The 17,018-nt window shown below is 36.8% G+C and overlaps 3 protein-coding genes across 3 annotated transcripts in view; 1 reads left to right on the top strand and 2 right to left on the bottom strand.

Moving 5' to 3' along the window:
- Window positions 1-2: 2 nt before the first annotated feature.
- Window positions 3-2,848, bottom strand: LOC309491276 (protein PML-like). The gene is made up of 2 exons (XM_082160783.1): window positions 2,641-2,848; window positions 3-994 (listed from the first exon to the last, which is right to left on the bottom strand). Exons 1-2 carry the CDS (start codon window positions 2,702-2,704, stop codon window positions 438-440), a joined length of 621 nt encoding a protein of 206 aa, XP_082016909.1. The 5' UTR covers window positions 2,705-2,848; the 3' UTR covers window positions 3-437.
- A 303-nt stretch (window positions 2,849-3,151) lies between these two features.
- On the top strand, window positions 3,152-7,005 carry LOC309490841 (ferritin, heavy subunit-like). The gene is made up of 5 exons (XM_082160119.1): window positions 3,152-3,370; window positions 3,702-3,807; window positions 4,522-4,668; window positions 4,745-4,870; window positions 5,768-7,005. Exons 2-5 carry the CDS (start codon window positions 3,706-3,708, stop codon window positions 5,924-5,926), a joined length of 534 nt encoding a protein of 177 aa, XP_082016245.1. The 5' UTR covers window positions 3,152-3,370; window positions 3,702-3,705; the 3' UTR covers window positions 5,927-7,005.
- A 3,432-nt stretch (window positions 7,006-10,437) lies between these two features.
- Window positions 10,438-17,018, bottom strand: part of LOC309489957 (bestrophin-1-like) — a gene marked incomplete at both ends in the record, with an annotated part of 12,031 nt that continues 5,450 nt past the window's right edge. Inside the window, 3 exons of the mRNA XM_082158912.1 lie at window positions 10,438-11,338; window positions 15,320-15,471; window positions 16,686-16,766. Coding sequence (XP_082015038.1) covers window positions 10,438-11,338; window positions 15,320-15,471; window positions 16,686-16,766 — 1,134 coding nt within the window. The remainder of the gene's footprint in view (window positions 11,339-15,319; window positions 15,472-16,685; window positions 16,767-17,018) is intronic.

Genomic DNA, 17,018 nt, shown 5'->3' with positions numbered 1-17,018 from the left:
TTATGCACATTTTTATTCACTATTGAAATTGAATCATTAACTTCTCTATATTATACATGATTTTGTTTTATACACTCACATTAACACAAGTACATTTTTGAAAGTTTTATTAGAAAATGAATAGAAGAGATACTAATAGTAGAAGAGATCTAGTCATGATATGCAAATGAACATCTCTATGGGTCTCTTCCCTAAATCGGAGGAAAATAAATAATAATAACAAATATTAATATTTAAATATAAAATACATAATACAAATATTTAAATATTTATTTATTAAAAAAACATCAGTACAATTTTAGTTCAAATCATGCAAAAATATTACCAATGTACAAATTTGCTTCACATGTTTTTTTTTTTCTGAGACCAGCTGGACATTTTCTAAGATGTTAATCATCCAAATGTTTTTTACTGAAGTGATCACATAAATAATGCTCCTAATGATTGACAGATGCAGCAGCCAATGAGTCCAGAGTGAACGTGTGCTGCTGAATCTGATTGGCCGTGGGCTTGAGGGCCCAGTAGAGTCTCTGCAGCGCTTGCACGTCCTCTAGTGCATTATGGGCCGCGTATGAAACTCCCAGGAGGCTCTTAACCAGGTTCTCCTGCTTGAAGCTCTGAAGCCCACTGTCTTTGAGAAGCTGTCGGGCCAACGGAAGAGTGTCCACGAATCCACCCAGGTGCTTCTGGAAGTCTGACCTAAGGCTGAACTCATCCAGAGCTCTGGCCAAAACGGGACAGTCGAACCTGCGGATGTTGTGACCCACCAGGAGCGGCCGACCCAGCATCTGGAGAAAGGTTATGAAGGAGACCAGGGCTTCTCGGAGAGAGCTGGTGAGAACCGGCCTGTGGTGGAGAAACAGGCGCTGGCGCCTCACACTGAAGCCTGTGATCCTGGAAGCGCTGGGTTGCATCGGCCGACGAGGAACCATGAAGAGGTTGAACGTGTGACTCCCACTCACTGCCGCCAGCTGGACCAGATCACACGAGCGGTCTGGACATTCAGAACATATGCAAAAAGTAACATTATATATACAGTCAAACCAAAGATTATTCAGGCACCAGATATAATTTATAAAAAAAAATTTTTTTTTACTAAAAGGACACTAGTTAATTTATGTAGGTGAGGAAAGCAAAACAAAGTAAACTGACATATTATACACAAAATTCTTCATATATGGACTACCTGTGAAATTTATTAATAAAAATGTACCAAAAATTCTTCAGACACCTGATCATGTGTTTTTTCTTTAATTGCGAATGCGAGCTTTTTACACACAGACAAAATGAAGCATTGCTTGGTCACTGGTTGAGCTAAACTGGTATTATCTAATTGTGTAGTTAAATTTAACAGCTGACAGATATTCAACATAATTCATGTGAGAGACAGTCTAACAGAAGGACGGACAAAACCAGTCAAATATCAACTGAGTTCTGCTCATATTTTACTACCATTTTCTAAACTATAGCGAATAAACTGTGATAATGTGAGAAAGGTTGAAGGTGTCTGAAAAATGTTGGTTTTGGTTTGAATACATTTTGAATACATTTTTTAATACATTCTGAATACATTTTTTTTATAAATTTGAATACAATTTATTTGAATACATTTTTCTGAATAAATTTTGGTTTGACTGTGTATATACACACAGTACCAGTCAAAAGTTTGGAAGCATTACTATTTTTAATGTTTTTGAAAGAAGTCTCTTCTGCTCATCAAGGCTGCATTTATTTGATAAAAAATACAGAAAAATCTGTAATATTGTGAAATATTATTACAATTTAAAATAATGTTTTTCTATTTTAATATACTTTAAAATATAATTTATTTCTGTGATGCAAAGCTGAATTTTCAGGATCATTACTCCAGTCTTAAGTGTCACATGATCCTTCAGAAATCATTCTAATCTGATGATTTATTATCAACGTTAGAAACAGTTTTGCTGCTTAAATTTTTTTTAGAACCTGTGATACATTTTTCTTTGATGAATAAAACGTTTTTTAAAAAGACCAGAATTTATTTAAAATATAAATATTTTGTAACAATAATTTTTAAAGAAATTAAAAAACGGTTTTATTATTTTTATTATTTTATTATTTATTTGTATTAAATTTTATTCAACAAAGTTTATACTTTTTTTTAAAGTGACAGTAAAGAGTTAAATTGTTAGAAAATATTTCTATTTTGAATAAATTGTGTATTTATTTATCAAGGAATCCTGAAAAAATATCACAGGTTATACAAAATATTAAGCAGCACGACTGTTTGCATTAATAATGTTGATAATAAATCATCATATTAGAATGATTTCTGAAGGATCATGTGACACTGAAGACTGGAGTAATGATTCTGAAAATACAGCTTTGAACACAGGAATAAATTATATATTTGAACATATATTCACATAGAAAACAATTCATTTTTGATCAAATAAATGCAGGCTTGATGAGCAAAAGCGACTTCTTTCATAACATTTGATAGACTAGGATTTGAGTATATGACTCCTAAAAATGATGTAACCAAGCCATAGGGAACTTTTGTTGTCAAAACTGAGCAGAGACGAGCATGAAAGCTTCATTCATACAATCGTTTACACATTTCTCATGGTTAATAAGGAATTGGTTTATGAAATCACATACCCAGACCAGTCGTCTCTAAATCAAAGAACACAGTACAAGGTGGATGTTGAGAGCTAGAATCCATTACTCATTTTAAACTCATTTTAAACTCATCGGATGTTGCTTTTCCGTCTGGTCTACTATTTTGAATGTTTGGATCATGAATATTAATTACGGTACGACCTGACGTTTGTCAGTAGTCCAAACTGATTGGCTTAAAGGCATACGTCGAACGAACGCTTATGAGGGCGTGTCCTATGCAAAACAATGTTCAGTGATTGGACGCTCCCAACAAAAACGTCACCATGAAATAATTAATATTCATGTTATAAGCCTTCTACATTAAACAGCGACATCCGGTGGACTGGAATAACTCGTGTATTTTTAAAATAGTTAATACACGGTTTTTGGTGTATATATATGTTTTTGAAAGTATTTCGAAATCACAAAAGTGTTCTTTTTTTTTTAAATAAAACGATTTTAATCAATTTTTTTAATCAGCACTTTTATTTTGAAAAGTGGCTCTGGTGATTTATTTACGGGCTAGAATAACGCGCGCACCCGTGCATGTTATGCCATCTCCCCCATAATTCGTGCACGTCTGATCATTACCACACACTCCACGCTGCTTCTGGCTCTCGGTTTAGATCACTGTCTCTTGTGTTTTAAGCTATAATAAGGGCATATTGCGAAATCACGCGTGGGTTGCCCTACATCTCCGTGTTTTTGGTAAAGGATTCATTGTCTCAGGGTAAGTAGCCTACATCAATTCATATTCAGTAAACAGGGTTGTTGTAAACCTGTATTGTAATTATTACGTATTTACATAATATTGCATCTTGCTATCTATGCTTTGCATTATGTATATGTATATATGTATACATATATACACAAATATATATAAATACATACACACACACACACACACATATATATATATATATATATATATATATATATATATATATTAATTTGTGTGTGTGTATATAAATTAATGTGTGTGTGTATATATATAATGATGGTTATATAATATATATTTTGCATCACTAATGAAACATTTGTATGTCTTATTTATGTTTCAGAATCATGACTTCTCAGGTGAGGCAGAACTTCCATCAGGAGTGTGAGGCGGCCATCAACAGACAGATTTACCTGGAGCTGTACGCATCATACGTCTACCTGTCCATGGTGAGAGAGCAGGCATTTATTATATGAGTGATCACTTATATGACTAGATCTGTATTATTATAATGAATAGTCTAAAGGGGTCTCATATTTTACATTGCTTATTTACATTTGTATATAACATGCTGTACATACACATATTGTCTATTTCGTATATGTGACCCTGGACCACAAAACCAGTCACAGGGGTCAATTTTCTTTAAATTGAGATTTATGCATCATATGAAAGCTGAATAAATAAGCTTTCCATTGATGTATGGTTTGTGAGGATAGGACAATATAAAACTATTTGAAAATCTGGAATCTGAGGGTGCAGAAAAACAGAAACATTGAGAAAATCGCCTTTAAAATTCTCCATTTATGTTCACGATTGTGCAGGAAATTTACAAAATATCTTCATGGAACATGATCTTTACTTAATATCCTAATGATTTTTGGCATAAAAGAAAAATCGATAATTTTGACCCATACAATGTATTGTTGGCTATTGCCACAAATATACCCGTGCGACTGTGTGACTGTGACTGTCATAATATGTGACTGGTTTTGTGGTCCAGGGTCACATATTATGTATATTTATATAATATTTTTATCATCTGTCTTGTTGCTGTTATGCTGTGGAAGCTTCTGTCCCCAAGACAAAGTCCTTGTTTTTGTAAACATACTTGCTCATTCTGATTGTGATATGGGTTCATGGTTGACTTTTCTTCTCTCCAGGGTTATTATTTTGACAGGGATGACAAGTCTCTGCCCAATTTTGCCAAGTTTTTCCACGAGCAGTCAAAGGAGGAGAGAGAACATGCAGAGAAGCTGATGAGTCTGCAGAACCAGAGAGGAGGACGGATCTACCTGCAGGACATCAAGGTACGGGACAGGTCAATCGATGTCCATCAGCTGGAGGAAATGAGCATGTGTTATGTGTGTGTGTGTGTGTGTGCAGAAGCCGGATCGGGATGAGTGGGGCAGTGGTCTGGAAGCACTGGAATGTGCTCTGGCTCTGGAAAAGAGCGTAAATCTGTCGTTACTGGAACTTCACAAGGTGGCGACTCAACACAACGATCCACATGTGAGTACACAACTCATGACACTTTAAAATGACCAGTTTCAACTAAAACTAAACCATTACATAACATTGTTGTTTTAAACTACATGAAATAAAGTGAAATGAAATGAAATATGTAAAAAAAAAATAGTTAACATTCATTTTATGTCAAATAATAAAAATGGCTTTAACTTTAGTTAACGATAACACCGTTAAACACTCATTTTAATTACTTAATAAAATATTTTTAAAAGACATTAACTTATTTTATTTAACTTTCAGGCATTTTTAAGTACTAAAATAACTAAAACTGAAATATATTAACAAGAATATATTTTTTTATACAAAAACACGACAAAAGTACTAATACTTACACATATAAGAAAATATAAAAATAACTCAAAATATGAATAAAAACTATAATTGTATATTAATGATACTAAAAGAACAGTTATTTATTAATCACATGCCTGGAAAAGTCATGGAAACTATAGTTAATATAAATGGATAAACCACTTCAAATGGTTATAAATTTCTCTTTGTTAGAAAGTAATCACTCCTGGAAATGTTCTTTAGTCATTAAATTGGGGACCTTGATGATTTTATAAAATGCTAATGTGTCCAAAAAACATTAATACATACATTATTGTAAGAGATGTGAGCTTTGTTGGTAAGTTTTAGTAATGGGAGTTTACCCAGAATGCCGACAAATAGACATAATTTATCCATTCTCCTGTTGGGAGGGTTTGAGCTCAGAATAGGATCAGATCTGTCTGTGTGATCTCAACAACTGACCCTAGATCAGATCGTGCCTGTAAAGAGTTTAACTAACCATGAATTAAAATCACCACCTGTAATTACTGCAGCTGATTGTTAGTGGGAAAGCAGCTAAACCTGAACAATGTCGTTCTCTCACGCCAGGTTTGTGATTTCCTGGAGACGCATTACCTGGACGAGCAGGTGAAGTCCATCAAACAGCTGTCCGACTGGCTGGGCAGCCTGAGGCGTATGGGAGCTCCTCAGAACGGCATGGCCGAGTATCTGTTCGACAAGCACACTCTGGGGAAGGAAAGCTCTTAGACAGTCAGTCTCTCCTGTTTATGATGTAATCAGTCAGTCAGCCAATCATAGTCATGCTGTAGTTTAGCACAAACCTTTCATAAGCCATAGCTATAGCCAGGGTTCGAATTACACAATGGCCTTGTTCATTACATACAGTGTTATATGTATATATACTATTACAGTAAAGAACACTAAGGGATGCACTGATATGAACATTTTGGCAGATAACCGATAATTCCTTGTATTGAAAGCCGATAACCGATATTTTGGCCGATTAATCTAAATTTTTATATCATTTTTGAGAGCCAAAAAAGTCTCACCTTTAAAAGCCATGTCTCAAACACACAATTATGATGTATTTATTATAATGTTATGTGGCTTATATGACAGACTTGCGCTGCACATGTTGCGCTGAACTGTGTTTTCCTTTTTTTTAAGTGATTTCAATCATATTTCAAGCAATTCAAAACCATTATGTTGATCAGTGCGCATCTGAAGTGTCTCAGCTGAAGGAAATAATACATTATTTATCAGCTTTAATACATCGGACAAATTTTCTTATCGGGGCGATACCGATAACATTAAAAATTTACATATATCGGCCGATACCGATATTGTGGCCGATATATCGTGCATCCCTAATGAACAACATTTCAAATGCATTTGATTGACAGATAAACTGTGTGCTCCTATTTCAGTGTTGTTGTGGGTATTTTCAGCGAACAGTTTGCCTCGTACATTCAGATTAACAGTGTTAAAGAGGGAAAATGTCATCATTCAGCTGAACTGTGTATATGCAGTTTAAACGTGTTATGTTCTTCGCCCATGCAATAAATGCACGTCTCTGAATTCAAGAGCGTAGTTAATTAAACTGCTCATGTAAAGATAATGGTACGACCCATTTCTGATTTAAAATCAGAGCTAGAAACATATCTGCATATTTACTGGTAAAGCTTCATATTACTTATAGCATCTATTCGCACCCTGGCTATAGTCCAAATACCATATGCACGCCATATTTAGTGCTTTAATTATATGCAATATTCTAGATGTAATCATTCAAACTAGTTGATCTCAATAAAAATGGCTAAAATGAGTGACGTTGTATGTGTCTTTCTTTTAGACAGAACTGTATGTATAAGGTATTCACTGGCAGGAAGTGACAAGGAAGAAAAAGTGACCACAATAGTTTAAAAAAAGAACGGAAGACATCTGAGAATAATCATGCATAATTAATGAAGGCTAAGAATAGATGCATAATTTATTAAGCTTTTCCTGGCTAAGTGAAAGTGAGTCAGCAGAAACATAAATAAATACTGATCTAGACCGATAACAACCTAAAATGGAAAGTAGTTATTTTATTTCATTTTAATTTAACTAAAATAGCTAACTAATTTCTGTTGTTTAATATTAAGTACTAAATCATTTAAAAAACTATATTAGATTTTTTTTTTTTTTAATATTCAAAATAAAATAAATATGAAAACAGAAAAAAAACCTATAATAGAATTTTAATAATACTTAAAATAACACACTTATTTAATAAGTGACTTATTAATCACAGGCCAAAAAAAAAAAAACATGGAAATTTCTATTCCTAGCCAAACATGTTAAACAACTGCATGCTAACTATAAACGTTCTGCAGTAAAATCAAGCCGAAAGTGAACAAGGTATTGATTTTAACCCCTTTTTCACCTCATTCTGAGAATTAAGAATCACACCAAGTCAGTGTAAAGAGCACAAGTTGATACAAAACACTTTAATTCTGTTGCAATCCCATGATGCATTGTGTTTGGGAGGTTTGTTCTGCATCAGTGGCTGTTTGTGCATCAAATCAGGACATTTTCTTTAACATAATTTGGTTTTCGATATCAAAAACGCATGCATTCTGAAACAATGTTTATGCAAATGAGCAGTGGCGACTACCTACCAATGACAGTGACAGTGGAGATCACATGACCTATTTCTTGAGAGATACAAAATCGCAAAATGTCTGAGTAGGTACTTCTTTTGAATAAGTACTTACTTTGTGATTCTATATAGTATGAGTTTTAGTGTGATTGGGAACATACTACATTCATCATGTTGTCATTGTCATGTGACTTGACAACTCTCACAGCCATTCACAAATCCTCTTCCGTGACCTCATGGGATAGTATGCGGACTTCAGAAATAGTAAGTCACATCAAGTACGCTTACTGTTTTATGAATCCTGTGAGATCAGAAATACTACAGTTCTCTACATACTAAAGTAATTATGATGCAGACAGTAGTCGAATATAGACAAGATGGAGAAGATCTAGTGGTTTTACTGATCTACATGATTTATCTCTGCCCACATACAGCAATATAATAAAAAATAATGTGTGGAAACCATGTCAGAAATTGAATCAATTGTGCACGTTATGATTCATAATGCACTTTCTCCTCCAGAATGTGAATTTAGCGTTGTGTGGTGTTTTTGGTAGTGTTTATGAGGTTTCTTAAATGTCCAAAAACACTTCTATAAGACCATCTCTAAAACGGCCTGGAAGAGCAAATTCACCCTGGTCTAAGCTGGTACTTTCCACCTAACTTAAAGGACAAGTTCGGTATTTTACACTTAAAGCCCTGTTTACAGATCGTATCTGATGAAATAGAACGGTTAAGATTAAAATTTGGACACATGCTGCTGTCCCGAGAATTTTAGGTTTATTTCGCTTCCCCCCCCCCCACCCCCACCCCCACAATGGTTGTCTATATGCACTGGAAGATTCCGTCCTAAAAACACATTAAACTTTCGTTTACAAAGACGTGAAACTCACCGAGTGGTCAGGGGGTGTTCACTGATATGTGCACTCAAAAATCACTGAAAAAGATGCATTCCAACAGGTTTTATCGTAGTTTTTGTCCAACTCCATTGACTTAATAGGACGTGCTGTGAGACCGCAGCACCTTTACGATATTACTCCGCCGCTTCTTCTTCTGTGTATTCAATGAAATGCCCGTGGTTTGCTTGCAATTGGCAAAGGTGCATTATCGCCACCAACTGGGCTGGAGTGTCTATTATTCAAGCTCTCAACGGAAGAATCACGGGTGTGACGCGTTTGGCAAAATAGGTCCACAAATGCGAAATAAACCTAAAATTCTCGGGACAGCAGCATGTGTCCAAATTTTAATCTTAACCGTTCTATTTTATCAGATACGATCTGTAAACAGGGCTTTAAGTGTAAAATACCGAACTTGTCCTTTAAGCTGGGTGCACACTGTACGATTTTGGCTACGATTTTGCCGTCTGAGACAAATTTAGCAAATTATCCTGAAAGATTCCTCTGATCCTAAGCTAAAATCTGAAGTCTTTAGTCGTTAGTTTGACATGTTCACCGACAGCCGATTCATGACCGTTGCGATCTATATCTATATCTTATGGAAGCTTGTTTCCGCCACAGAATAAAACATTTTAAAAGATAATTGCGACTTTTTATCTCACAATTGCGAGTTTACATCTCACAATTCTGACTTTATTTCTCAGAATTGCGTGAAATAAAGTCGCAATTGCGCGTTATAAAGTCAGAATTGCGTGATATAAAGTCAGAATTGCGTGATATAAAGTCAGAATTGCGAGATATAAAGTCAGAATTGCGTGATATAAAGTCAGAATTGCGAGATATAAAGTCAGAATTGCGAGATATAAAGTCAGAATTGCGAGATATAAAGTCAGAATTGCGAGATATAAAAGTGAGAATTGTGAGATATAAAGTCCAATTCTAAGGAAAAAAACTTTTTTTTTTACCTCAGAATAGTTTATATCTCACAATTCTGACTTTATAACACGGAATTGCGACTTTATATCATGCAATTCTGACTTGATATCTCCCAATTGCGTATTATAAAGTCAGAATTGCGAGATATAAACATGCAATTCTGAGAAAAAAAGTCTGAATTTCAAGTATATTTCTCGCAATTGTGAGTTTATATCTCATAATTCTGACTTTATAACACACAATTGCGACTTTATATCACACAATTCTGACTTTATAACCTGCAATTGCGACTTTATATCACGTAATTCTGAGATAAAAAGTCATAATTATGAGATAAAAAGTCCGAATTGTGAGATTAAAAAGTCGCAATTACCTTTTTTATTTTTCACTCTGTGGCGAAAACAAGCTTCCATAATATCTATATCTATATGCGATCTATAGAAGAATTTCTGGCAGTGTCAGAAGATTTGACTCTCAGTCCTGCAGTGACTTCTCCGACGACGACCGTCAGATTGCCTTCGTTTTTCAAGACAAGACAAGACCAAAATTAACATAGAGATTTCTTTGTAGGCACCATTTCAATCCCGCGTGTAACACAGCTCACATCATCGAACGCATCACTGATTAATGATGTAAAACTCCGGACGGATTTTCTTGCATGCGTCGGTTTTTTAACGCGTCCTGACAATCTGTACTATAGTCAAGACTCAAGACGCGTGTCTGATGATGTCTGATGAGTAACAATCGTAAAGGACTATAATAAATTGCACAGTGTGCACTCGGCTCTAGAGCTGTTCCCTCGTTCTCAGCGCAACACCCAACAGATCCCCCTCAGCCAATGAGATGCCGGAGTCGTTGGGAGAGTTGTGCTGACTGGCTGTCGGCTGAGTCGCCGTGGGGCTTGTGTTGACGGGATTGGCTGTGCTTGCGGTGGTGCTTCTGCTGATTGGCCAGGGGTTGTTCGCCGTACCGTTGACGTTTGTCGTCGTCACCGAGTTCATGCTCCCAGAGCTGGCGGTGTTGATCGGCCAGGATTGAGGAGTGAAAGAAAACACCCTCTCTGGCGTAGACGGAGAAGGAGACGTGTCTAACGTGAGTCGTAAAGGCAGGGGACGTCGCGACGGCAAGACTTGAACGGGGCGTGCTTTGGTGAACAACTCGGGCACAGGGTCCGGGAATGAGAAAGCTGGTCCTGAGTGTTCACGGTCTTCTCCAACCCAAGGGAAAGCGGAGGAAGGAGGCGCGGGAGTGTCGGGAGGAGCCAGGACTTGTGATCCCACCATTGGTTGCGCTAGTGAGCTGGAGCTGTCGTGAGCTCGTCGTGGTCTCGAACGAGGAACAGGCGGAGGGATGCAGTGGATAGGCGTCTGAGGACAGCTGTAGAAACCAGGCCGTTCGTAAAGAGGCATTGAGGAGAAGGCGTCCTCGGCCATGTCGGCGTCCCGGGAACGGTTGGGCATCGGAACGCTCTCGGGATGGAGGTAGAGGGGGAAGCGAGAGAAGGGGGCGCGGGGACGCCGACGCAGGAGCGAGACTCGAGACGTGGGAGTCGAGCGAGGGAAATTGGTCGACTGGACGCCCAGAAGACGACTCAAGCTGCCCAGGAACGGAGTGGAGTGATTGGCCTCCTCGTGCTCCTTAATCTGCTCCAGATTGTGCTGGAACTCCATGTCCTCTTTGGGAACGCTGAGAGACAGAGAGACAACTGTGAGCTTGTGGACGTGTTTTTACCCCACAACTGACCTTGAGGATCTACTGTTACAATACAATATTATTCATATGTGACCCTGGATCACAAAACCAGTCACATGTCGCACGGGTATATTTGTGGCAATAGCCAACAATACATTGTAAGGGTCAAAATTGTCGATTTTTCTTTTATGCCAAAAATCGTTAGGATATTAAGTAAAGATCATGTTCCATGAAGATATTTTGTAAATTTCCTACTGTAAATATATAAAACATTTATTTTTGTGAGTGAATGCAGCACAATCGCCAACATAAATGGACAACTTTAAACGAGATTGTCTCAATGTTTCAATTTTTTTGCACCTAGATATTCAAATATCTCGTATATCAAGTGTCTCGGCCAAATATTGTCCTATCCTATCAAACCATACATCAATGGAAAGCTATATATTATATGTCAATTTAAAAAAATTTACCCATGTGACTGGTTTTGTGGTCCAGGGTCACATATAGCACGTTTAAAAACAACTGATGTTGACCAAAGTGCTTTACAAAAGCCAAGGAAACACATAAAACAGTAAAGCAAAATAAAAGAACAATAAAATGGAAAACCTGTGAACGAAGGTAAAATATTGAAAAATAATGATAATCAAGAAATATTGAAAGCAATTGAAAAAAAGATACGTTTTCAAGGTGGATTTAAAAATTGACTACGTTTGGGCGGATCTGATGTAAGCCAGTAGGCTATTTCATAACTTAGGGCCAATGACCGCAAAAGCACGATCACCCCTATTTTTAAGTCTAGTTCTCGGAACAGACAGTAGATCTGAGTCCCCCGATCTAAGTGATCTTGACTAGGCGGATGTAATAGTTCGGATAGATACTGTGGAGCCTGGTTACGCAAAGACTTAAATAACAAACAAATAACAAAACTGTCAAATCAATTCTGTATTTAACTGGTAGCCAATGAAGCGAGATCAAAACTGGTGTAATGTGTTCACCTTTAGGCTTCCCTTTGAGGAGCCGTGCAGCGGCATATGTTAGACAAAATATGCTTTGAAATCTTGTCTTTTGACTCATCATCACTAGTGCAACTTGAAAACTTACCCTATATATATAGTATTGTTATATATTGTATTGATAACTCATCAATTAATTATTTATTGTATATTCTCCATAATTGGATGTTTTGAAATAAACACTGACAAAAAACTATACAAGTTTTAGGGCTGGACAATATGATGATATATATAACAATTATTCCAGGGGCTCATTCTTCGTACGTTGCTTAAAACATCCGAGATCAAATGAGACATCCAAGATGATATCATCGTGCTAATCATGATCTGGCTAATCAGGTTCTTCGAACACACTTGCCGTAGCCAAGGCGACTTCTAGTGTATATATCTATACCCGCCCGCGCTCTCAGATCACTTGGACATGGCTGTGTACAAGAGGTAAAAACAATATAAATACTGTTCGTTTTCTCACACAAACCGCTCGTTTCGTGTCTTAGGCCATCAATGTGTACTTACGATGGGGAATTGTTTAATTTGGACGATGGGGAATTGTTTTAATTTGGACTCTGTGCATGCTCTTTGAGACAGTGACCATAGACCTGCATTATATGACTGACAGACAAGAACGGTTTGACCTAAAAATATCAAAATTGAAACTACTGCGGAAAAAAAGACACCTACATCTTGGATTCCCTTGAGGTAAGCTAAAACATACCAAAATTTAATTTCAAAGTGAACTATCCCTTTAATTTAATTTTTTTTTTTTGGCAATGTTGTGTAATATGGCACATGCAACAATGTCACAGGCCCTGTCAGGTGTGCAACCCTCAGACTTTTCAGACACTGAAATCTTCCTTTTAGTTAGCCAAAGTTCATTTCATTGTCAAGTCAAGTATATTTGTATAGCGCTTTTCACAATACAGATTGTATCAAAGCAGCTTCACAGTATTAAATTAAAATAATTCAACAAAGTTTGTTTCAAGAGGAATTTATTGATTGATAAAATTAAATTAAATGTCCCCAAAATATCCCCAACTGAGCAAGCCAAAGGCAACAGTGGCAAGGAACCGAAAAACTCCATCAAGTGACCTAATGGTGTCCTAAAACTCCATCAAGTGACCTAATGGAGAAAAAAAACCTTGGGAGAACCAAGGCTCAGTCGGGGGCCAGTTCTCCTCTGGCATTTATGAGCTAGAGGCCGGATTGTAGTTTGAACTGTAGGATTATATGAATGCCTGGCTGAAGAGATGAGACTTTAATCTAGTTTTAAACTGGGAGAGCGAGTCTGAGCAACGAACAGTATCAGGAAGTATCAGTATCAGGAAGACTATTCCAGAGTTTTGGAGCCATTTCATTGTGTTGCCTTGTCCTGGCTAGAGCTGCATAACTGGTTTGGGTCAGGGAATGGGGTCATAAACACCTGTCTGCAGGCAGGAACATGTCATAATCACCTATGAAGAAATGCAGTTCTGTTAGGATCAGCATAAGTGTATGTAATACAGTGAGCTTGATATTTAATTGTGGAACTTTCCTTACCACTTTCAAATAATGTGCATAAATGTGAATCTCTGAAAATTCTTAAGTCATGCACAGATCCTGGTCATTTTGCTTTCACATTTGTGATATGGAAGATTTTAGTCAAATGCCTTTTTTATTTGATATAATCTGGAATATTAAGAATCACAATAGTAACTGGGCTGCACATTTACATTGTGAACCCCCTTTCTGTTCACATAATCCCCTTCATTGAGGCCTTGATGGCAGTCTATAGTCTATGGTACCAGTCAAAGGGATACTTCACTTTAAAATGAAAATTCTGCCATCATATACTCACCCTCATGTTGTTTCAATCCTTTATGAATTTCTTTCTTCTGCTGAACAGAAAGAAGATAGAAGAATATCAGTAACCAGACAGTTTCTGGTCTCATTGACTTCCATAGTAGGCTATATTTTTTTCCTACTATGGAAGTCAATGAGACCAGAAACTGTCTGGTTACTGATATTCTTCTAAATATCTTCCTTTCTGTTCAACAGAAGAAAGAAATTCATAAAGGATTGAAACAACATGAGGGTGAGTATATGATGGCAGAATTTTCATTTTAAAGTGGAGTATCCCTTTAAGCCTGAGTGACATATAGGCTACTGTAATCGGCATGCTCATGATTGCATGATCCTCATAAAAAAATATGATAGCCTAAAAAAACTGCTTTACAACATTGGGTCTTAAGTGGCTTGGAAATGCCACAAAAAAACCTAAAACTGTTTTTTAAACCTAAAAGCGCCAGGTAAACTCCGAATGACACGACAGACAGCACTTTCCATCAAGTTCTCCGCATCTCCAATAGTGTAAAGGAAAGAGCCACTCGCAAGTAATCTTAGGGCAATGCAAACAGTTTGTGCTGTAGTAGTTAAAGCCCGACTCCGACAAGTCGAAAATAAATGTGCGTTTCCAACAAATTAATAATGTAAACGACAATCTCACGAGTCACGAGAAAAAAATATCAGAAAGTGCACTATCGCACTGCGCTGGACTTCCCGTATCAGCTCCGCTTATGAGCCGCAGTCTAATCCTGTTAACATGAAATAAGCTCCCGAGCAGGTTTAAGCTTGCGCACCTGTTGCTATGACAGCAAGTCCAGGATGAGCTTCGAAGAACCAAACAATCCAAGATCATGCCAAATCGTCAACAATCAAATCCAGCTAACTGAGTTAGCGACGTACGAAGAACGGGCCCCTAGTCTTATATTCTTATATCCCGCTAAATATTCTGTTTCATTTAGAAATGTCACATTACAGAAGTAAAGGTTTGTTTTTCACTGTGCTTTTAATGGCTATAAAATCAAGAGAATTTTATTTTATTTTATATTTTGATGCACCAGAAACGTGCAAGTGTGCGCTGTAGTTTTATATTGGTGGGTTTAAGGTTTAAGTGTGTGTGTGTGTGAGGATGTCCCTTCACCTGATGTCCAAAGCGGATCCCATGAATGAGGGTTTGCGGTGTTCTGCGCTGGCAGCGGTGTACGGCGGCTGAGGTTCAGATTCATCCCAGTATTTATCTCTCTCAATCAGAGGAACCAGATCATACATCTCATCCACTGACAGCAGAGACACCTGGGAGAAACACACAACCATTCATGTTCGTATAAGCACAGGTGCTTACAAAAAGGAGAAATATTTTGGACACTTATTGCACTTCTTATTGCTCACTAAACTAAAGATTATTCAAAATTTAAAAGTCATTTAAGTCTACACTTAAAAATTGTTTTAGCTTGAAAAATGACCCCATTCTCATGAAATATCAAAGTTTTATTATACAAAAGGATAGTCTTCCCTCATGGCCGCCATATGTTGTTAATTATTATAATACCATATTATATTATTAGACACTGTCAGTTGCCAAATATATAAATAATGGGTGACAAATGCATCAGCAAACAGAGTATTTCTACAATGGCATCAGTAACCAAAGTTTGTGCAATGCTGCATCTCTGCCAATAGATGTCAATATAAATTCAATCCATGATGCATAATAAAATAAAAAAATGTGTGCACCTTTTTAACAGAGGCTGTGTCCTAAATCAGATACTTCCCTACTATATAGTAAGTGAAACAAGTGTGACAATGTACTCATAAAAATGAGGGCAAAAAGTACCCGGATCACCCACTCTTTCCGGAAAGATTCTGAAGTGTGCATTCGATGGCCACTTTACAATCCCATGAGGCCACGGGAGAGGATTTATGAATGACAGTCAAGTCAAGTCACCTTCATTTATATTGGTGTTCACTTCACTTAAAGAAAACTTACAAGTATACTTGCAGTATAAACTACTAAACTAGTTTACTACTAAACTTCAGTGTACTTTCATAAACTAAAAAATGGATTCAAATAGTAAACTACTAGTATACCTATAAGTTTACTTGTAGTACAGATGCAGTACAAATGAGAAACCTAGTTGTGTACTTAAAGTTCACTACTCTTACACTTAAACGTATACTTTTATATACTAAAATTGGGCCAATTTAGTCCCAAGCAGTATTGAAATAGTACACTTACAAGTTTACTACAAGTACACATTGATATTAGTATACTTACTACATAAAGTATACTTAAAAATATACTATTCATAAAATGAACTTGAAGTATACTTCTTTTTCGTAAGGGTCATAGTACACACACTCTTTAAAAATAAGTACCATCTCGAGAGAGTGTGCGATTTCGGACGCAGCCAGAGAGATTGTACAACCAGACACACAAATCCCCAGAACGAGACAGAATGGCACAAAGGAGATCAACAAACATGTCATTAGTGGAGCTGATGATGTACCTGTAAATTACGGTCCACCAGCCAGTTCGTCTCAAAGTCATCATCATCCTCACCAAAAGGATTAATAAGCTGCTCTGCCACCTGAAAAAAAACAAACACCAATGCAATTATTTTCTGGCTTTTTGTTTAAGATGATGTAGCTACATTACATCACTGTGATGTGACCGTTATTAAAGTTGTGTTTCACTAAATGTGTATGTATAATCAAGTTTTGTACATGCCATGTCAGCTGAGAGGAACACCATATAATTATGCTGAGGTTATTTAACACTAAACAGTAATTTTATTAAATATAACCGGTTATTAGTGACTGTGAACGTGAAGTGGAGGGCC

Source organism: Leuciscus leuciscus (genome assembly GCF_965113295.1).
Source record: "Leuciscus leuciscus genome assembly, chromosome: 25".
NCBI classification, from domain to species: Eukaryota; Metazoa; Chordata; class Actinopteri; order Cypriniformes; family Leuciscidae; genus Leuciscus; species Leuciscus leuciscus.
This window is presented reverse-complemented; position numbering and strand designations above follow the sequence as displayed.

Coding starts and splice junctions, on each gene's coding strand:
- LOC309490841 (XM_082160119.1), top strand. CDS start 3,706: ATGACTTCTCAGGTGAGGCAGAACTTCCATCAGGAGTGTGAGGCGGCC. Junction 4,669..4,744: donor TCTACCTGCAGGACATCAAG/GTACGGGACAGG, acceptor GTGTGTGTGCAG/AAGCCGGATCGGGATGAGTG. Junction 4,871..5,767: donor CTCAACACAACGATCCACAT/GTGAGTACACAA, acceptor CTCTCACGCCAG/GTTTGTGATTTCCTGGAGAC.
- LOC309491276 (XM_082160783.1), bottom strand. CDS start 2,704: ATGGATTCTAGCTCTCAACATCCACCTTGTACTGTGTTCTTTGATTTA. Junction 995..2,640: donor TTTAGAGACGACTGGTCTGG/GTATGTGATTTC, acceptor CTGAATGTCCAG/ACCGCTCGTGTGATCTGGTC.